At 33.0% G+C, this 23469-nt stretch overlaps 1 protein-coding gene across 2 annotated transcripts in view; it reads right to left on the minus strand.

The window, feature by feature from the left end:
- The window catches only part of LOC106709816 (facilitated trehalose transporter Tret1), a 62106-nt gene that overhangs the window by 12861 nt on the left and 25776 nt on the right, over positions 1 to 23469 (minus strand). Inside the window, exons 1-3 of one of the 2 annotated variants that reach the window (XM_045684213.1) lie at positions 19846 to 19870; positions 7998 to 8204; positions 4839 to 5001 (exon numbers count right to left, since the gene is read on the minus strand). In XM_045684213.1, coding sequence (XP_045540169.1) covers positions 4839 to 5001; positions 7998 to 8102 — 268 coding nt within the window. In that variant the 5' untranslated portion in view covers positions 8103 to 8204; positions 19846 to 19870. Of the gene's footprint in view, positions 1 to 4838; positions 5002 to 7997; positions 8205 to 19845; positions 19871 to 23469 lie in introns of those variants that run through there. The other variant, XM_045684212.1, reaches the window with a different exon arrangement.

Below are 23469 nucleotides of genomic sequence, written 5' to 3' on the forward strand. Positions count from 1 at the left end.
ATTGTGTTCTTCCAGACTAAGTTCTACATTTATGCCAAATTTCATCAAGATTCGTTGAGTCGTTTTGTAGATACATTATAAAAAACATCCATCCATCCATCCAAACATTCGCATTTATAAAGTAAATAAGGTTGCTCTTTATTGCATAAATACTGATCTTTTTATTAATCTAATATATCAAATTCTCGTGTCACAGTTTTCGTTCCCGTACTCCTCCGAAACGACTTGACCGATTCTCATGAAATTTTGTGAGCATATTCAGTAGGTCTGAGAATCGGCCAACATCTATTTTTCATAACCCCCCCCCCCCCCCCAATTTAGTTCTTTTTTTTAACTGCGCGCGGACGGAGTCGCAGGCGACAGCTAGTTTTCATATAAAATTCTTAACACTTGATTTACGGTTAAATTTTATTCAAAAATTAAAACCGTAATCTCAAATAGAGATTACGAATTGCACAGAGATGTTTTACATTTAATAACGCGTGATAAACAAAACAGCACATGTTTCGTCGGTATATCAAAGACGTAACAAGATTAATTTGCAAATGTCCAATGTTTTATTGATCCCTTTACTAACGATATGTAAAATACGGGATGTTTTTGACCTGAATACCATCTCTTCCTATAGAGGGCAATGACCACTTATTGCTTGTCGTGATATAGTGTGATGGAAGACTGTACTGCTTTATAACAAGTCACGATCGTAAACAAAATCCGTAGAAAAATAATGATTTGTTTTTTTTTTTTGTATCGGAGATTTCCATGTCCGCGATCTTTATGCCTCTCGCACACTGAATGCGAATAGAAAGCTAAACGAAGTCAGATTTATATCGATTTAGAAGTGATATTTTGCTTTTCATTTTAGTTACTTTCGACTCTATTTCGCTTTCGTGACAATGTGTTATGGTCCTTAATACAGCGAGCTTTACTAGCATGAAAATATATCGCGACATTGAACCTTAACTAAACTAAAGATGTAAAATGTAGTATTTGTTTAACTTGTAACAAGTAAAACATAGTGTGTATATGTTGTAATGCTTACGTAATTGTTAAAAATTTTGTCACCACCTACGCTGATCTAACATCTTAGGCGGCATATCTTTAGGTGTGAATTACTTATGGCCAATAAACCAGTGTTAGCAGAGCGATAAATATACTGTACGATGAAGGATACAAGGTTTAAAGCTTAATGTAAATAGAAATTACAATACTAATGAAATAAGAAATTCATTATTAACTAAAAAAAAAAGATGGCTCTTACGTAAATTGTCGTAAGTAACAATTATGATATTTGCGTTATATGTAACTAGCTGTCGCCCGCGACTCCGTCCGCGCGCAGTTAAAAAAAAAAAGTGAAAAATAGATGTTGGCCGATTCTCAGACCTACTGAATATGCTCACAAAATTTCATGAGAATTGGTCAAGCCGTTTCGGAGGAGTACGGGAACGAAAACTGTGACACGAGAATTTTATATATTAGATGTTCATTCTTTTCAATTTTTCAATTACTGTTGTTAGACTTAATTTGTTAATATTGTAAATGCGAAAATTTAGACGGCTTAATGGATCTTGATGATATTCAGCTCAGATGTAGAACATAATGTGGAAGAACACATAAGCTACGTACCTATTACGTTTTTTTTTATTACCGCGCGGGCGGATTCGCGGGCGACAACTAGTAAACTATTATATTAAAGATTAGTTTATCAAGTGTGCATCGTAGTTTATAAAATAAACCCATAGATCTGATCGATTGATCAATGGTTGCAACATACACGTTTATTTCGTCAGCACAACGATAGTTTTAACATTCGTAGCCGTATGCGTTCCACTTTACCAATGTACTCTTCTATATAGTATCTTTGTAACGAAATGTTTTCTTTATTTATTGCCGATATCGATATTCTATCTAACTATTATTTCAAAATTTATATATCTAAAGATCGCAATCGAAAAACATTAATAAATTGTTTAAACTTTCGTCAGACATCTATATATATAAAAGAAAGTTGTGTTAGTTATCTATTACTATTATAACTCAAGAACGGCTGAATCGATTTGACTGAAAATTGGTGAGCAGGTAGCTTAGAACCAGGAAATGGACATAGGATAATTTTTACCCCGTTTTCTATTTTTTATTCCGCGCGGACGGAGTCGCGAGTAAAAGCTAGTAAATTAAAAAAGAACGACTTAATTCACGTATGATTGTCTTACGAGTTCGAGACGCGACGTGAATGCGAAGTTCTCAAACACTCGCCCTAAAGATGGACCCCCGAAGGGTCCGAAACCGAAACTAGTCTGTGACGTCACCGGACAATTATACATGAAAAACATTAACTATTATTTAGAGAGAGATAGTAACATACTGTTAGGTATGGGTGCGAAAGGAAACACGGTATAGATGCGATTCATTTTTAATGATATAACATGCCGCAGTTAGCGGCGCCCGGTACAATTAATATTTTCTAATTGCGGGTACATAACACATACCTTTATATTTGTCACTTATTTTAATGATTAAAGGATGTTTACTGTATGAAAAAACATTAACCATAAAGTTTCATTATAAAAACCCTTGTACAAAAACAAATTACTGAAACTACTCTAATTAAAAAAAACTGTGAATACAAAATGTATATGAACAGGTGTCAGTGGAGGCCCACTCTAAGAAGGTACATGACGATACAAAACCGAACGGAAGCATTATAATACAATTGGAATACCAATATCTTCCGGGTTTACACGCGGCTTAGGGAAATATAGTACACGAAAGTCACTTGTAACAGCCGAGTTCAAACAAACCATGTTTTATTAAAACTCGGGTGTGCGGTATGCATATAGCATTAAATGCTACGAACAATAGCTTTGTGCACAGAGTAAGTTAACTACAGACACTACTAAATTCAAAATGAATCCTTAAAGAGTACTTAAAATAGAGTACACTTTTAAGTGTTTTATAACTTTTTAATTTAATATAATAACATTTGACTTGCAATCTCCAGGTTCTGGGTTCGAATCCCGTTTTGTACCAATGTGTTTTTAGATTTACATATGTATATTTATCCGACGTTCTTACATTGAAGGAAAACATCGTGATGCTGCACATATCTGAGAAGAAATTCAAAGATATGTGTGAAGTCAACTAATCCGCACTATGCCAGCTTGCTCGACTATTGCCTAGTCACCCTTAACTTAGGGTAGGCTCCGAACCCTTCAATTGGAGACGTATAGTGATCAGATGATGACAGAATAACAGCATTCAAAATAATGTCATACGTAATGCAATGAAAAAGTTTCTTTTAAAACATAAAACATTTTTATATAGGGAACAAATACTGTCCAATGGATTAGAGATGTGACCATATTAACTACATTATCGATATCGACTAGAAAGTTTTTATTCCAATTATATTAAATGTTTTGTCCGTAATCCTAGTCGGTGTCTATAGTTTCTGTAACCTATACACTGGTATGTGCCACCTGGTACTGAACTGCGCGGGTTTTGAATCCGTAATCAGTACATTGATTACGCGTGAGCGGTGCTAAGTGATGTTTTAACTGCTATAAATCAACATACGTTTTCTGTGTAATCTTAGATTAGTATCGACTGTGAGTGGAATTGTTTTTTTCTGTCATATTTAAAAAACATTTTTGTGTAACGATGTTACAATATTTTATTCTGTTAGTCGATAAAATCTAGGATTTGGTAATTTTGAGAAATAATTCATAAAAAGTTTCCTAAAAATGGAGTAAATTATTGATACAAATTGGTTTAAAAGTGAAAATTTCTTATTACTATGTATAATCTAAAAAAAAAAAAAAAACTTCTGAACCGTTTTAAAGAATCTTATAATAGTACAAAACTTCGTAGATCAACGAGTAGTTTAAACTACATCGTTTTCTTTAATCCAGGGAAAGCAGAGACACTTTACTAACATTATAAATCTCAACAAACACAACGTAAAATTATTATAATATACTAGCTGTCGCCCGCAATTCTGTCCGCGCGAAATTTAAAAAAACTTAACAAGTAACCTATGTGTTCTTCCAGACTATGTTCTACATTTGTGGCAAATTTCATCAAGATCCGTTGAGTCGTTCAGGAGATACCTTCAAAGAAACATCCATCCATCCATCTAAACATTAATTTCGAGCCCTCTAGTAATAAATACTCTGTGCACTTGCAATTACTTGATGCATACGCAAAGGAAGTAGCCGACACTGGATATCAGGGAGGCTTTATTGCTAAGATTACGCCCGCATACAGCCTGCGAAGTTAATCAACGTTACTGTAGCATGGCGTAATACAATGGCCACTAAAACCCTTTATTACGAGCCTCGTTTGCTAATCTTAACTTATAACTTACATAAGGTCACAAGAACATGCTTGTAAAGAAAATAGAATGGATAACACGGGTTCTATTAGAACGGAACTTATATTTTCATAAAAAATTCATTCTGAAATGAAATTTGAATACTTTATCACATCATGTAATAAAAGAACACTTCCAAATTATTAAGGTATAAGAAAAAGTGTTTCCTGAAAAATTGCATTTTTTTGAGTTATGACTATATCCGTAGGAGCCATCAATTGTTCTGTTAATGTTTTTGTAGGAGAGATACGGTGAAACAGTGGATTTGGCGAAGAAAGTGACTCATAGCAAGAGGTTTCCCTTTCTATGGATAGTCTCTGTCGTGTTCATAAGCAATGCATATGTAGTACGTTTGATTATTTATTTCTATGGATTGCTTCCCTTATTATTTTTGCAATATCAGGTAACCGCTTGCATTATTAACTTCTGCTATAAAAATTATTAAAATAGAAATAATAAAACTTACCTAACAAACTAAGACTGGCTATCCAACTGGCCTGTTGATCACTGACTGTGAAGGAGGCGTTCTTATGATGAGGGTCCTGCATAGAAGCAATGGCGGGTGACATGTACCCTTTGCTGAGACCCGCCGCAAATGGTCCCAGGGACACCGCTAGGGCTGCCAAGATCTGTGGAATAGTGAGAGGTAAATATATATTTTTTGTAAGATAAAGTGCACAACATGGATATGACATTTGTTAATATAATGAGGACACATATATCATTTATGTATACTACCTGTATACTAGCATTTATGTATACTAGCTGTCGCCCGCGACTTCGTCCGCGCAATTGAAAAAAACTTAAAAAGTAGCCTATATGTACTTCCAGGATATATTCTACATCTGTGCCAAAATCATAAAGATCCATTGAGCCGTTTCGGAGATACCTTCAAACAAACATTCATCCATCCACCCATCTAAACAATCCCATTTATAATATTAGTAAGAAGTAAAGATAAAGACGCCGAGAAAGAGACGAAAGTGTCGGCGACATCGGTCACACGTGACAGCCACAAGAAGCGAGCAGCGGCGATTTGTGGCGGCCACCAGCGCTAACTGTGTGCAGGAGTCCATATAAAATTTACGAAATAGTTGAAGAAAATGGCGACGACGATTTGTGGCTGTCAAGTGTGACAATGTGTGGCAACCTTAAAGGTGACTGTAATTTCCTACGAGTACTTATTTATAGAGGAGAGTATGTAAAGTGAGTAAAAAAATATAACAAACATGGACATATTACAAATAGAAGTAATTTGTGCCTATTTCATTTTCGCCATTTTGGAGCTAACGGTTGCGGTTGATAGCGGTAATGAGGGATCGAACTAATATTACAGATAGTTAACTGTCAAGAATCAAAAGACGCGTTTAAGTTGGAAGGAAACCAAAGCTTTCACTACCAAACAAAATCCATCCATAGAAATCAGTGTCAATACAAGACACAAATAGATTAAGCAAAAGGGATAAAGTTAGCAATTTTCTTTAACCTAGTTTTTTCAAACACGAGTACCAATAATTTTTACACTTTCTTACTATGATACAAAAAAAGTTAAAGGTCATAGCCCCCGACCGCGTGTGTACCAGGCGGACATAAATCTGAAGGAGACGTCCGGAATCCGGAAACTCAACTAACAATATCAATAGCTATAAAAAGGCCGAAAACATCTCAACCGTTTGTATGTATGCACTTTACTTCTATGGACTCTTAGTAAACAAAATTATATGAAATCGATCAATGTTTCAAGAGCGGTGTATATTGTGATAGGGTTGTTATTTTATCGACATCGATGAAATAGTTACCTTAATAATATTATAAATGCGAATGTTTAGATGGATGGATGGATGTTTATTTGAAGGTATCTCCGGAACTGCTCAACGGATCTTGATGGAATTTGACACAGATATAGAACATAATCTAGAAGAACACATATGCTACTTATTGCGTTATTTTTAATTCCGCGCGGACGGAGTCGCGGGCGACAGCTAGTTCATAATAAAATAGAAAAATTCTAGTTAAATGTTTTTAATTATTCTAACCTTACGTAATAACAGATAATCAACTAAATTTAAAGTATTTTTGTTTGGATAACAAATCGGGTTTGTCACAAAATTGTAACTTGTTAACTTGATCTAAACCTTTTAACGTTTAATTATTAGGTAATTTTCGGTTTCGGTTCCGGATTTAACCAGACATAAAATTAACGACCTTCCGTAAACTGATTTAACTTGCTAATTAATACAGACTTCGTAATTCAAGATGCAGTAAAACTAATTTTACTATCAATTAATGTCTAAATATATTGCCGATCTCATTCATATAAAATAGATAAAAAAATGTTTAATTCATATAATGAATAAATTATCGATAAATATGTTTATTGAAATATGAACATCACTAATCACTTTATTAAAAACGTCAGAACATTTGGGAGGTCAACGACCGGCACACTGCCATACATTTTATCCCCCTTTACAAATTTAATTGTGCAATTAAAACAAGCTATTTTCAACACTATTTCTTAGAAATTAAAGTTCACACTAACTATCTAAATGAATGGTATTTAGACGACAGTTAAAATTATCGAGTCATTTGTTACGCTGAAATGACGGAAGATATTGTAATATATTGCATAATAGACTTAATGAATAAGTAACAATAGATTCTAAATTGTTTGTACTCGTTTTTATTTCAATTGACAATTACATCAAAGAAGTTCACAGTTTTAAATTAGTGAAGAGACGTGAGACGTCCGAAGATATTAAATAAAGTAACTAAACCGTTGTAAATTAATAAATAAGCAAATATTTGGATTTCAATTTCCAATACCGCAAAATGGTCTATTATTTAGTTGTAATAATTCGTCACTAGATGGCGTGCTACATTTAAAAATAGCAAATAAACGACCTAAATCAATTCTTGTACGAAGAAGTCTAACAAGAATTCTATATCTATATATTAATCAAATTGTTATTGTTTATTATAATTTACTACGTCACATAAAATAATATTACGGTTGTTATTTTGACAAACATAACCTATAAATTAGTTTTAATTGATTACTTGTCTGTTTGACCACAGATTATTAAGATGGACGATACAGATTTTCCCAACATAAACTAAAATATTTCGGTCATATGAATTTATGTCGTAGCGTAATTCAACCGTCGACTTTCACTGTTGATATATTTTTGTCCAAGAATATTGAATTATTAACAATAGAATACAGACTATGTTTACAATTACTTCAACTGCAATGTACCAAGAACGAGTTAAGTGCAGGCATTTACTGGAAGTTTTGTTTCTTTTTTTTAAACAAGAAAAAGGCCTAAGTAAAGATAGATTTCTAGAAAGATGACTTTTAAGAAAGAAGTTAGTGTATTAAATGCGACGAGTAATAAAACTACTCAGCAAAAATCTCATTTTAAATTTAGTAAGTACGTATTATCTTACTTCTTTCTAAAATTATAAATTGAGAAAGTTTGGATGTATGGATATTTGGATCTGGATGAAATTTGAAATAGGCACAGATTAAAATCTGAAAAAAAAAAATAGAGACTATATCAGAAAAATAGTTCCGGTGTTATGTTTATTTAGAGAGGAAAATATTGTTTAAATTCCACGTTACCTGTCTCCGATATCCGTGTCTTCCGTCAGTAGACCTCATCATCATGATCCTTGTCTCCGGCGTGATGTTCGTCATCTTCCCACCGAGTACTATCTTCTCACACATATACACTTATTTGCAAAATTATTGCCACAAATTACACTCGATGTCACTATCTCAACAATTCGTATCATTCGACTTCACTTCTCATTTTATTTCGTTTCGGATCTGTAACAAAAGATATTCGTAAATAAAAAATATACAAGGCTATTGGAGAAGTTAATTGAATGCTAACTAAAGGTAATTTTGTACTGAATTTCAAACATACTATGGTTATATACCAACAGACATGAAAATATATTTTAATACAAATATTTCCACATTAACTTTCACAACAGAACAATCAAGAATTTAAAAAGATATGCTATAGTTAAAGGAATTCATAGAATACTTAATTTCAAAACAGTAGCCCGTACAATAAGAATACAGGCAGAGTACTGAGATGTCGTACAAACGCAAGAACATTGATTGACCATCAAAACAATCAATTGTGTGATAGACAATTACGTACCAGGCAAAAGACATACGTAAAAACGCGTATAGAATGCGACCACAGAGTAGTTAATTACAGAAGTTTCATTTATAAAAAAAAATATTTAAAACGACAGTTTTTTTGCCTATTCAATATGAAATTTTTCTCATTTTTCTATTTTGTTGTTTATGATAAATAAAAAAAATTAATATTAAACGGATTTTCTTATGTTTTTTTTAATAAAATTTTGTAAATTGAGTAAACTATTACGATAATCTATCTATATCTATCTATATATATAAAAGAAAGTCGTGTTAGTTACACTATTTATAACTCAAGAATGGCTGAATCGATTTGACTGAAAATTGGCGGGCAGGTAGCTTAGAACCAGGAAACGGACATAGGATAATTTTTACCCCGTTTTCTATTTTTTATTCCGCGCGGACGGAGTCACGGGTAAAAGTTAGTTTCAAATAAAACGTAGCCTCGTATTAGTATTAAAAAAATTACTTTCGCTTTATAGTTAGTCTGTTATAAAATATTTTAGAGAATGTATTCATACTAATATTATAAATGCGAATGTTTGGATGGATGGATGTTTGTTAGAAGGTATCTCCAGAACGACTCAATAGATCTTGATGAAATTTGGCACAGATGTAGAACATAGTTTGGAACAACACATAGGCTACATGTTAAGTTTTTTTTAATTTCACGCGGAAGGGGTCGCGGGCGACAGCTAGTTCTTAAATAATTTCGTAATTAGTAATAAAATAAAACATGTAATAAAATCTCATATTTGTGTATAGAATAATTATAAACTTCCAAAACTATTTTAGTTCATTGCGCTGTTGACGCACAACATAAGGCATGCGCTTCACTGTTATGCTATGCTATGTTTGTTTTGTATCGCAAAGCATTCTTTATTGTTTAGATTTCAATGGAACGTTTACAAACAACTACAAGTTTTTGTTTACCTGTTTAAGTAGAAAACAATTTTTTAATGTTTATAAAGATAGGAAGGGGAAAATATTATCTTTCCTTTTCTTCCTCTCCCCTTCGTTGATTAAAGGTAGGCAACATATCTGCAATTGCGGATGTCTATGGGTAGCGGTCACTTCGCTTGCTCACTTGTCATCTTATTAATATTATAAACTAGCTTTTACCCGCGACTCCGTCCGCGCGGAATAAAAAAATAGAAAACGGGGTAAAAATTATCCTATGTCCGTTTCCTGGTTCTAAGCTACCTGCCCACCAATTTTCAGTCAAATCGATTCAGCCGTTCTTGAGTTATAAATGGTGTAACTAACACAACTTTCTTTTATATATATAGATATATATAGATAGATGCGAAAGTTTAGATGGATGGATGTTTGTAAGAAGGTATCTCCAGATCAGCTCAAAGGATCTGGATGAAATTTCGCATGAATATCAAACATAGTCAGGAAGAACACATATACTTATATTAAGTTTTGTTTCTAATTCCGCGCGGACGTAGTCGCGGGAGACAGCCTGTCTAATAAAAAAAAGTGTATCAGAGATTAGACTATACGGTATTGCTTTTAAATATGAAAAACATTAATGACAAACCAATTTTTAATTTCTTTTTATCTGTCTGTCTGTCTGTCCGAATCGTCACGTCTTTGGATATAATTTTATTAACGTGAAGAGAAACTTTGTACCCTTTTAAAGGAATTATTACGATTATGAATTACATTCTATTTAAGACCAATAGGTAACTAAAAAATAAAACAACGCTTTTATTGTTGATAAGATTTTTGATATTGTTTACTCATTATAAAGTTACGGTTAGATTATGTTACGTAAATTTGTTGTTGTAAGCAAACTGCTGTTTATAGCGACCGGCACGGCTAACGTAACGTAAATCCTACCAGTATAAGCTAAAGTCATATAAATTATGAACATAACAATCAGTATGTAATTACGTCTGATACATTTATACTTGATGCAATAGACATGAGTTTTAGAGATAACAAAATATAGCGCCTGCAAAAATATTACCAAATTTGACGTCACAAACGTACAAGCGTCAGATTTCTTTACTAGTCTTACTAGATTACTAATATTATAAATGCGAAAGTGTGGATGGATGGATGGATGTTTGTTTGAAGGTATCTCCGGAGCAGCTCAACGGATCTTGATGAAATTTGGCACAGATGTAGAGCATAGTCTGGAAGAACACATGGGCTACTTATTAAGTATGTATTTTATTTATTTCCGTCCGAGTCGCAGGCGATAGCTAGTGAAACGTAAATGAACCAAATTGTAGTTTATTTAAAAACTTTATAAAATACTAGTCTTGTATGACATTAATTAATTAATTCAGTGCGAGACGCGACGCGACCGCGAAGTCCTCGGAATAAACACTCGCCCTGAAGATGGACCCCCGATGGGTCCGAAACTAGTCGGTGCCGTAAACGTGAGTTAAGCCGTTTCTTAATTAATTAATTATGATGTCTCACGAAAGTTTAAACAATTTAATTGTATGACATTGTGGGAAAGAAGAGATATCAAATATTACCTTACGATTTTAAATCACTCAAGCCTGCACAAAAGATTATGAAACTGAAACAATATACAATTCAAGGAGATTTATAATATTTTAATGAAAATATTATTTGACGTAATGCACTTAGGTCAAAAATCATAGTAACATACGAGTACATTCGTGTTAAATTACAGTCGAATTTAGAACTTAGTCGAAGCGAGAGTTCAAAGGATCACGATATTCTTCTCGCATGTAGAGGTTTCTTTCTTACCCGAGTTACTTGCTTATCCAGGTTCGACTATGTCTTATGGTTATGAAGCAAATTTAATTCTCGGACTTTAAATACACACTCACAACTTAACCCATATCTTAGTTTTGTAATACGTAAGCTATATCAAAAAATATCGCATCAATTGGTATACATTCCTTACGTATAAAGACCTTAAATTAAAGTGGTCAATGGTGCGTCTTGGATTATTTTAAAATCATACAAATGCGTCAGGTCCGCATATAATCACCTACACCTCGGTGGCTATTCTCAAGTGCAACTGGTAAGAGTCTCAGGATCTTTAAAGGAACGCACCGGAACTCTGCACAAGACTTAGTAGTTAAGTTATTAAGTCATCACTTCCAAGATTCGACGATAACCTTAAAATTACTTTATTTACAAAACAAATTCGTCAGAAATCTATAGCATACGATCTTCCTTTGTTTAAACAAGCTGGAACAAGAGCATCTATCAAAGTATCGGCTTACGGATGTCTTGAGATCTTGTTCACACGTCATACGTCACTTTCAGACATTTACGAGATTAATGTTGGACATAACATTTATTTAAGACAAACTACAAACTATCACTAATATTTTGCTTTACGTTATTACATCATAATAATATTATAAATGCGAATGTTTAGATGGATGGATGTTTGTTTGAAGGTACAGAATGGCTCAACAGATCTCAATGAAATTAGGTATACATGTAGAACAATGTCTAGAAGAAGACATAGGCTACTTAATAAGTTTATTTTTAATTCCGCGTGAACGTGCGGGCAGCAAGTACTTATATAATTTTGAGACTAACATCAACAGCACTAAGTGTAGATTAAGTAGACATACATTATTCAAACAATTCGTATAATAAAATAATTTCAAATCCAACGTCTTCATAGGTCATCCAGTCTCGTATTAGACGATAATTATAACCATCAAAGTAATTCACGAGCCTGTCCGCTAGGTGGCGACTGACAGCTAGAATCCGAAACATCCGCGTTCCATACAATACAATTAGACCAATACGTTTAAAATACCACAGATACTGTGAATTTCTACTGCAGAAACATGTTATAAAAACATATCATTTCTCACATCGTATTAGATAAAAAAAAAAACAAAATCAACAATTACTGTAAATTGTTTAGCACACTTATTTGTAGGATTTCTATAAACTTTGTGTTTGTGTGGATTTTCATATACTAGTGAAGAAAAAGTATTTAAAAACCTTTGGAATCTTTAAAAGCCTAGTGACTTATGAACTAAACTGAATGCTCGCCTAAACATTCGAAATTTCATATCCAAATTTCAACAATAGAATTAATCATACTAATATTATAAATGCGAATATTAAGATGGATGGATGGATGAATGTTTGTTAAAAAGTATCACCAGAACGGCTGCATGTATCTCGCTGAAATTTGACAGATGTAGAACATAGTCTGGAAGAACACATAGACTATTAAGTTTTTATTCCCGCGCGGACAAAATCGCGGGCGACAACTAGTTAAGTTACTTAAGATAATAATAGAACTAAATAATGTAATGGAAAAACTTACCAATGTATATAACTGTATGGAAAATAGAGCAAGGTATATACAACAGTAATGGACCAGTAACCAGTCTTAGAAACTAAATCAAAACATTATGCACCAATAAGCTTACGTAAGATGTGGAATTATCAGAGTTATAACTAAAACCATAAACTATATTGAACGTAAAACGTATACAACTTACGTAAAACCTCATTCAAATTAAATAAGGAAACTGTTTATTCATATTAGCTAAACAATCTGATGTCTGTACTAATATTATAAAATGGAAAAATGTGGTTGTTTGTTTCCATTAAATAGAGTCCGAAACTACTGAACTTATTTGAAAAATTCTTTCAATATTCAAAAGCTAGAGGTAGACATAGGACAAGAGATGGATGGATTGCGTGAAAGATGACATGATCAAGAAAGGGGTGACAATGGAGATGACGGCAGACAGATTTCTTTGGAGGACGGAAACCTGGTGCATCAACCCTACGTAGGTGGGACAAGGTCAAGGAGATGATGATGTTCAAAAGCTAGACTATCCCCCAATGACATAGGCTATATTTATAACTAGATTTTTTTAACTAAAATAGCAAACGAGTAAAACACTCACGTATATATATCCGGTGTCGGCACTAGTTTCGAGCCCATCGGTGACCCTTCATCAGGGTGAGTGGGACTGGTATAATTTCGCGGACGTGACCCGTCGCTCAATTTTTTTTTAAGACTCATGCTACTAGTTGTTGTAACAAACTAAATTTTAAAATATATCGCTAGACCACTAAAGTTTTAGTATGAGTGTTACCATCTATTTAAGATTGGTAATAAATTAAGACCATTAGTCCAGCTGTTATAATATTCTATGATTTACGTCGCCTCGTATTATTTCTACGTTAATTGCCCATTTCTTATGATTATTTATGTTATTTGTTCCATGTTTAGATATTAAATACACGATGAAGTAATATAATTTTATTAATATTTTCCATATTATTTTTAGCAATATCTTCCGGTAGTAAATTTCGGTCTTATAGTTGCATTCTATCTACCAATAAATGTTCTCTTAAACAGTATTCAATTAAGTAATATTACTTTTACTTATGTAGATAATATTGTAGACTAACTCTCGCCCGCGATTTCGTCCGCGCGGAATTATAAAAAGGTTAATAAGTAGCCTATGTGTTCTTCCAGACTATGTTCTACATCTGTGCCAAATTTCATCGACATCTGTTGAATCGTTCCGGGGATAACTTCAAACAAACTTCCATCCAAACTTTCGCATTTATAATATTAGTAAGAAAGTTCTTAGCTTTACGAAACATCCTGTTTGTTGAAAGCTATTTTAAATATATCGTTTGAATAAGTTTTAGTGACTAAACCAGGGGTTCCCAAAGGGGTCATTAAGTTAAAGTTAAAGCATTGCTAATTCTCACTCTGTCTTCTTCTATTGACCTAAGTCAGAATGAAAAATAATAATAATAACAAGAATTAATCTTAAAAGTAGATAATTTGGCCATGGGGGTCTGTGGTAACGATTCATTTTGGAAAAGGGGGTCACTTGTCCAAAATAGTTTGGGGATCCCCGGACTAAACAATGCCTACTCTTGATTCCTTACACTTTTTAATAAGTTATAAATTATTAAAAGACTATAATATGTCAATAAAGTATGATCGGAGATAATAAAAAAGCAACATTAACGTGCAAAAATTCTTCTTAAACGACAGCCGCCTCGGGCAAGTAATTAAACGCTGAATAAAAATGCCTTGTATGCCTGCCTGTACCTTGTTGTCGTATATGGATTTTCTTCCACAATTTCAACTAAACCAAAATATTGAATGATGTGAAGTTTGCAGATCCTTTTGGCTTATGACCGGATTGATAATTTGATTAAAATTAATACGTTTTTGATTTTAATAAATCCCTTGAAGAAAACCACAATAACTTGTTTAGGTATTTTAAATAGAAAAAAAAATTACGAAGATAAAAACATAGGACTTTAATGCTTTCTTGAAATCAAACGATTATGGAATAGTGGTAGAAAAATAATTTAAAAAAATGCATTTATAAAAGCTAATTCCACCAAAAAATCAGATAGTATTAAGAGAAGACAAATAAAAACGCAATAGTATATAATTAAATAAGTAAATAAAGTACTAATAAGTAATGTTGATACAAAAAACATTTTCTTTGAATCCCTATCTCATTACTGCTCAGACTGGTCATAAGAAGTCACGCCCCCTGGCGGTCGCGATGGAACTAACGATATGAATAATTATGAGGCGGTACAATATAAAGAAGCTACCAAAATAACAACTAACATTTTGTTAATGTTTTGACGACCCAAAGTTTTGTACGACGTGTTACAACAGAAAGGGGAAAGCAGTTAAGAATCATTTATTATGTACTAGCTTTTACCCTCGACTTCGTGCGTGTTGAATTCAAAAATATACTTAATAAGTACCCTATGTATTCTTCTAGACTATGTGTTTTATATGTCAGCTTTCACAGAGTGAATAAATTAAAAAAAAAATTGCTATGCGAGAAAGGGACATTGCAAGCAAATAGCAGCAAAGATTAATGGTTGCCATGGTAACGGTAATTCTCAGCCAATGACGAAGGTCTTCGTTATCATTTGAGCATTTAAATTTTAGCATTCGCAAAAATGTAAGGAATTTCATGCGGGAGAAGCCGCAACGAAACGGCTATCTTATAGTCAAACATTTTTCAAGGTCTAATAAAAATTGATGAAGAAAATACCACCCAGAGTTCTGCAACTGTAATTTTCCCATCTCTATATCCATCTGAAAGGATCGGTCGCTATTCAAAGCATTTTATGAGCAATAATTCTAATAACTTTCAGCTAACAATGAACTTTATTGCACGTCAATTGAATGAAGATCGTACACTCAATTCGAAAGTCATAACGTGCAATATCAAAGAAATATACATAAACATCTTATCATAGAAGCATAAGGAAATAACGCTAGAAACTGAGAAGAAGAAATTGACTCAAGAAAATAGAAAGCACATTTTTGTCTAGCCATAAAAATACTATGTAAACTGACGTTTCAACAAAGCTTTATGTCTGATGTTTGTTGGTCAAGTTTTGACTGATTATAAGTACTAACTATTATCAAAATTTTCTTTACTTTCAACTTCAAATAACAGCATAAAATACTGTTTATGACACAGTTAACTAGTTCAAATATAAATAGATTCTGCAAGGACTATAGCCCCTAGAGGTCATGTCGATCGTATAGGCGAAGTCAATTGGCGCGCATAACACCTCTGACACACTTGTCTATTACCTTGGCTTCAAATCACGGCTCGCAGATTTCCTGGTGTTATGATGGATGAGTTGAAAGGAAGGACTTGCGAATTAAATATAAATCTGTTGATTCTTTTGTCATTGTACTTTTTAAAATTATTTCTTGTACGTACATTATTTGTAATATTAAAGCATAAAGCAATTGAATAAAGTGCTAAACACAACAATATAAATTAAATCCTATATCAAGGAATCGAGTTGTCGAAGTGAACTTTACATTTTAGGTTAAAGCCGTTGTCACAACTTGATTGCTAGCATTAGATCATCTAAGTTTTTAGCAAAACTTTCTTTGTAAGAACATAGACTGCAGATTTCTTCAACCAAAAAGAAACTACCTACTTCTATCCTATTCCAGTACGTGGAGTACTAAGTTCAGCAGTATCCTATTGGTGGTTAAGTCTATGTTTTGAGTTAATCAAATTCTAGAAGAAAACGTGACTTTGAAAAGAGTTAGGGGCACCCTGAACACCAACACTTATTCAATAAGTGGTCACCTGCTCGGGCCACACGTGACAGTTAGTAGGTTCGTAACTGCTATAACAATTGAGAGATCCGTGAAACATGAACCTAGGACGCACGTGCGCGCATCTTTGTTAAGATTACTGGGAGAAATTGAATAATACTAGAACACAAGAATGACCGATCTAACTAATACCTTGTTCTACATTTATATCCAAGGTACTAGTTAGGAGTCTTAATGTTTTACTATTTATTGTGCGACTGTTTCTCTGAAATAGTATACCTACGTTTTAAATATTGTAAAGATGTTAATAGAAATCAGGCTCATATCCTAAGTGGTGTATAATTTCTCTAACTCTCTTAACCTCATATTAAACTAGCTTTTACCCGCGACTCGCGCGGAATAAAAAAATGCACACAAGATTAAAAAAGTTCCTATGTCAGTCTCCTAGTTCTAAGCTACCTTCCCATCAATTTCTCAGCTAAATCAGTTCAACCGATCTTTAGTTATAAATAGTGTAACTTACTTTCTTTTACGTACTTTCTTTTGTGAAATTTTAGATATATCCGGTTCAACGGATCATGATGAAATTTGGCATGGATATAGAACATAGTCTGAAAGAACACATATGCGACTAATTAAGTTTTTTTTTTAATTCCGCGCGGAAGGAATCGCGGATGACAGCTAATATATATGGGAAAGACATACAAACAGAAAAGATGACTTCGCATCTATGTCACGTGGCAAAATCCAGCGAACAGGAATAGACAAGCTGAATGTAACAGCAATATCTTCTATTAAGACAATAGTCTACAATCAAATTACCGCCGGCTTGAGAGGTCCTGTCATAACTACACCGGTATACCAATATGATTGATGTACGAGACGTTCGACTGAGACAGATGCAATATAAAGAGTAAGAACACCATGGAAAGTACAAGACTGGCCTTTGATTTAAACGTTCTGTCTAAATAACTAAATTCTTTCTTGAAAGTCAATCGTCATAAAAAGTTAATGTTGAATTTGTTTGCTTTGTTTGCGGATTACTTTAATCTGTACGATGTGTTTGGTTAATATTCATGTTAAACCAATCAAAATGCTTCTTTTAAGTCTTACAAATAAGCTAAGCTTGGCCACGATCCCATCTGATTTTGTGATGTGGATGCCTACTCTTTGAAGCACCCATAATGTGCTACATAACTGGAAAATAATATTAGCAACTTATTCCAATCCTTAGTTTAGATAGTCTGGAATAAAAGTTATGCAGGTACTTGTTAGTAACCAGTTAAACATCTGTCTGCCCATATCTAAAGTTACAGCTTGTACGTATCACGATAGACAGAACAATTAGGTGTACGCTGTTATTTGAACTCGAGGTAGCGGTGAAAGTAGAAAGTTAGGCAATCTGAAATCTAGACATGTTCGTAAAATAATATTATTTATTGATACTTATACGTTTTAGTCTGTTAGGTTCCTTATGGCGTATGATTGCTTCAAGGTTCGTTACTTTGTATAATATATCAACTTTTAATATAAATACAGTCCAACCTGTAGAAGCGAGAATCCAAAAGACCGCGATTTTTTTCTCACTTATAAAATTTCTCTCTAACCTGAGATTTTCGTGTATGAAGGACATCTATCGGGAGCGAACAATGACTTTAGCTTGTAGAGGATTCGCGCTTATCCAGGTTCGACTGTATATTGCAAAAAATATAGTTTGTTAAGTTGTTGTTATTGCATGAATATGTGAAACTTACACAAAGAAACTAAATTTTTATAAAAAAAAATCCGACATTTATATACGTCAATTTTATAAGTTATCTAGCTGTCACCCGCGAAGCTGTCGGCATTAAAAAAAACTTCGTAAGTAGCCTGTGTTCTTCCAGACTATGTTCTACAACAGTGCCAAATTTCATCAAGATCTGTTGAGCTGTTCTAGAGATACATTCAAACAAACATCCATCCATTCATCTAAACATTCGCATTTATAATATTAGTAAGATGTCTTAATGAAACTAACTTTGTATAGCTTAAAAGCAGCGAAAGAAATATTTGATATTACCAATTCTACTGGGTCATTGGTTTAAAACATTTAATTGTCGTCCGCATTGCTATTATTGGGGTCATTGACAGGACACGAGCACAGCGCATCCAGGGCTGCCAATTCATAAACTTTAACCAGAATTGTCGTCACATGTCCCTACCGAGGGACCTACCCTATGGGGTTGACTAGGCTTTAGTTAACCACGCTAGCCCTGTGTACTATGTACAAAATGCATAACGATATTTTTGTTCACCGTAACTATCTATTTTTGGGGTTTGTATAATGCGTTTGACATCGATGTATTCAGGAAAGATACTAGTGTAATATAAAGCATTACTTATCGTTCATCAGCAGTTAATCTTAACCAGTGATTCCCAAAGATCAGATGGACCCCTTAAGGTATACACACCCAGGAGGAGAATACTATGGCTAGATAAAGTTGAATAAGAATGGTATATCGTTGAAATTAGTAAAACTTTGAAATGGGTTTACAAGAAATTTAGAGGGTCGTAGAAATTTGTTTTTTGTTAAGAAAAAGTTAGCAACCCTGAGCACATCCCATGCTACAAGGCAACTAAACCATCGTAAGTTTTTACATTGCGGTATTTGTGGCTTGGACAAGCGGGAAACAAGATCTTAGCCATCTTTTATCGTTTGCATTTTTTTAAATCAAGAATTTTGAGGGCAGTGACAATTATATCACACGACGATTTGGATCTTATATTTTTACAAGGTATCCGTTAATCCTGATTTAGGATAAGAAATCTATACTTAACGACTGTTTATTTAATAATCCAAAATTATTATTATTAAGTCATACATAATAACTGCGTTCCCAACCCTAGTAGAGTTATATAAATCCTACCTACCACATTTAGAGCTATAGTTATTTCACAATCACATATAAGATCGTAAAAAATAAGATTTATCGTCGAACCGAAGGAAAAGTGATTTGATCGTAATATTATTATTTTTATTGTATCGCAATGCGTTCCAGCGCATGCGCACGCACCGTTTTATTGCCAATACTTTTATTGAAAATTCATAGCAGTAGGAGTTATTAGGAATTGAACTCTTTTGTAAAACCTTCACGGGTCCTTGGTAAAGTCTGTATAATAAAGCTATAGCAACAAGTAAAACTCCATTTCCACTAGTTAAAAGCAACATAATTATATAAAATTCAGACTTACTGAAAATATCACGAACTATACGTACCTGTAAAATTAGAAAGAAAATAAATTTTTGAATACATTCCTTAAAAAAAGTCAAATAAAATTAAAACATTATTAACCACTAATTAAATATCTCTATGGTTCATAGGCCATTGGCATCTTACTTTAATATTTATGATGTCATTCAAATGAAATATGATATTTAAGTGAATTTAATTTACATAATCAAAGCATAGAACAATGCTAGCGCTACAAATATAATCTGTGCAAAGGTCGACATTACAATAAATCTTTTGTGGCTGTAAAATACATTGACTTTTGACTTTTACTAATAAAAAAAAATCTGAAATGAAAATGCATTTTTAAATTTAGAACGACACGCATCAAATTCCAGCGCGAACGCTAAATCAAACATGGCGTCGTGCATACTGTCACGTCATTACTTAACAGAATAAAAATTAATGTTTAAATAAATCCTCTCGCTGAGACAAAGGACTTTCGTCGAATGATGGCATCTGTACAATCCTATTTCGTATTTCAAAGAAGCGACATCTTAAATCTTTCGTCGAAACTTTTGTTCCAGTTTTTCTTTTTTTAATCTGTTTGAAATAGTTCATCGGTGTGACAAAGGAATGCGTTTTATCGAGCCACAACATCTTTATTGTTTTTATATTCCATACGGTCTTATAATTGATTTAATTGTTAAGTGAAATTATTTAATAACAGAATTTTCTTTATAATTATGTTATATCTAAACGAGACACATGACAAGAACAAGACAGATTACATTTCTTTGACACGAGCTGTCACATAAATTAGCTTGTCAAAAGAACAGACAAAAATCGATTAAAACGTACTTTAAAGATGCAATTTTAGTATTTTTATTTATGTATGAAATTAAAATAATCGAGATTGGTTTTAAAAAAAAATCATCTAATTAACTCGACAAAAATAAAACATGAAATACAAATTTTTAGCAAGTTCAAATCACACGTTCATGTGTATTTTGTTGGTTAATATTGACTTACTTTCCATACATTTTAATATCACATTACTAATATGCACAGATAAATAACTCTTGCTAAGTAATAAAAAAAACTACACATAAAAATTTCGTTCAATATCCTACCACCTGTGTGACTATATTGCCATCCTGCTCGTTCTCTTTGAGAAAAACAGAGATAACAATAGTGTTCAGTTCAAAGCAAAACAGTATCTCAACACTATCCAAGGCACCGACATCAACACGTAATGTCAATATTTTGATATTCATTAGCTTGAGCGATCGTCGCGCCTCCCGTGATAAGATGGGTAAACTAAAACTCCGTGACATAACGCATGGCTTAGCACCGTTTGAATAACAAAAACTCCATATACGTAAATTTTAAAACATTTTTACTTTCCTTACAGAATGAAAAACGAAGTCAATTAGTCTAAGACTAAGTTTAAGACGCGGTTAATGCTATTTATGTCATGTAAGTTATCAAATAAATTAAAAGCGCGCCAAATTCTTCGCGCTTTAAAAACATAACAGTTTAACACTAGTCAGAACAACCATTAACACTGGCAGGTCAACAACTAATTTACAAAAAACAGGTCATAAAAAATAAAATGCACTATTGACAAGTTTGACACTGGCAGGTTACCTTACAAAAAAAACTTTGAAGGACGCTCATAAATTAGAAAGTAATTATTCAGCCATAGAGTATACTGTGACCACTGATTCCTCGTAATACGTTATCTGTTAGATAAAAATGTCATCGCTTACTTATCTGTGTTCAATGGCGTTTACTGATAAATACGTCTAAGCTGGTAATTAAATAATTACTTTTATCAAAGGCCATCCATTTTATTAGTAGGCATGTTAATAACTGATTTTAAATATTTTTTTATTTACAAAAGAATGTAGAAAAGACGACTTTCAAAATGCAAACGTTTTCTATTTATATAATTTGTTTTTAATTTTAATTTATTTAATTAATCGAAATCATTAATTACCAGAGGATTTTTTAAAATTTTGAAAATTAAAAAAAACACAAACATTTCTTATCTCAATAATTTTTAAGTGCACGAAAAGGATAGCAATATGTTCTTTTAGAATAATGTAAACAAAACATCTGTGCGTTTCCTCACGTACGCTAAAACTGGTCCAAGGTTTGTGTTTTGTTTATTAAACGTTTTTAATTATGTTATTTATAAAACGCCCAGTTCCGGTAAATATAAAAATTGTAATATTTAAGTTTTTCTAACCTTTGATTTTTAAGAGACAGGACCTGTAAAGCGCGAAATTTCTATAAAATAACAGTAAGTTATATTTACTTGCTTGCTTATTCCTTTTACGTGTCTGTAAAGTGGCAGAATTTATAAATACAACGAAGTACAGCGGCTGATTTTTACTTAGTCCGTTTTTATATAGTCAAAGCTAAACGTACTTCAGTATAGTAACGGGTGCAAAGGTACGAACCTTCAATTAAAGTTATGACTAACACTTTTATATACAGTTATTACTTGTTTTGTCATAATTATTTATAACTAGGGTCTATTAAAACGTATGTTAAGTAACCATTTATCTGAGTTCTCTGAGTGTGAAAATCGCTAATGTAATATTAAATAAAATAAAAAAATTATCATACTGGTTTGTAGTCTAATCGAGTTTCAATTAATTAAGAACGGCTTAACTCACGTTTGATCGTCCGGTGACACCTACTAGTTTCGGATCCGTCTGGGGTCCATCTTCAGGGCGAGTGTTTATTTTAAGAACTTCGCGGTCGCGTCGCGTCTCGCACTGAATTAAGCCATTCTTAATTAATTCAACTTCGATTAGACTACAAATTAATCGAAAGTTTAAATAATTTAATCGAGCGTCGATTTTCCAAATGTCATTTTTATATTGCAAAGACAATACTGAGGGAATTTACCCCAACAAAAAGTCTCCGGAGGCTTGTTTTTGCCTAACTTTTGCGCTGCAGACTAATCTGCTGCTAGATACCTAAGTATCTATCTTACTAATATTATATATACGAATGTTTGGATGGATCGATAGAAGTTTGTTACAAGTATCTCCAGAACGGAACAACGCTCATTGAAATTTGGCATATATATATATATATATATATATAGAACGCAAGAACACATAGGCTACTTATTAATTTTTTTTTTTAATTTTGCGCGTTAGGAATCACGGGCCTGTTGCCCTAGTAAGTTATATACAAAATTGTGGGATACGATTATTTATGTAGGAGCCATAGAGTAAAGTGATTTTAAATTTAAATAAGAATTAAACATAAAATCATAGTCTCTGCCTATCCCTAGGCATTATTGTCATTAATACTTGTAATGTTGTGATATAAGCACTATGTTAATTCGTGATAACATGTGCGTAATGACGCATGCACTACACGATCGGTTCCGTCCGTCACTGAGCCAATAGCCCGCTTAATTAGATCTAGTATTTAGGTTAGGTTATTATTATACTACTAGATTAGCTATGCCTAAAGTCTTATGACCTTTTTAATACATCTGTTTTAATATATAGCTATTCTTGTTTATCTAAAATTAGCTATCGCCCGCGACTCCGTCCGCGCGGAATTAAAAAAAAACTAATAAGTAGCCTATGTGCTCTTCTGAGAGTATGTAGAACAT

The sequence above is a fragment of the Papilio machaon genome, chromosome 25, assembly GCF_912999745.1.
Source record: "Papilio machaon chromosome 25, ilPapMach1.1, whole genome shotgun sequence".
Classification (NCBI taxonomy): domain Eukaryota; kingdom Metazoa; phylum Arthropoda; class Insecta; order Lepidoptera; family Papilionidae; genus Papilio; species Papilio machaon.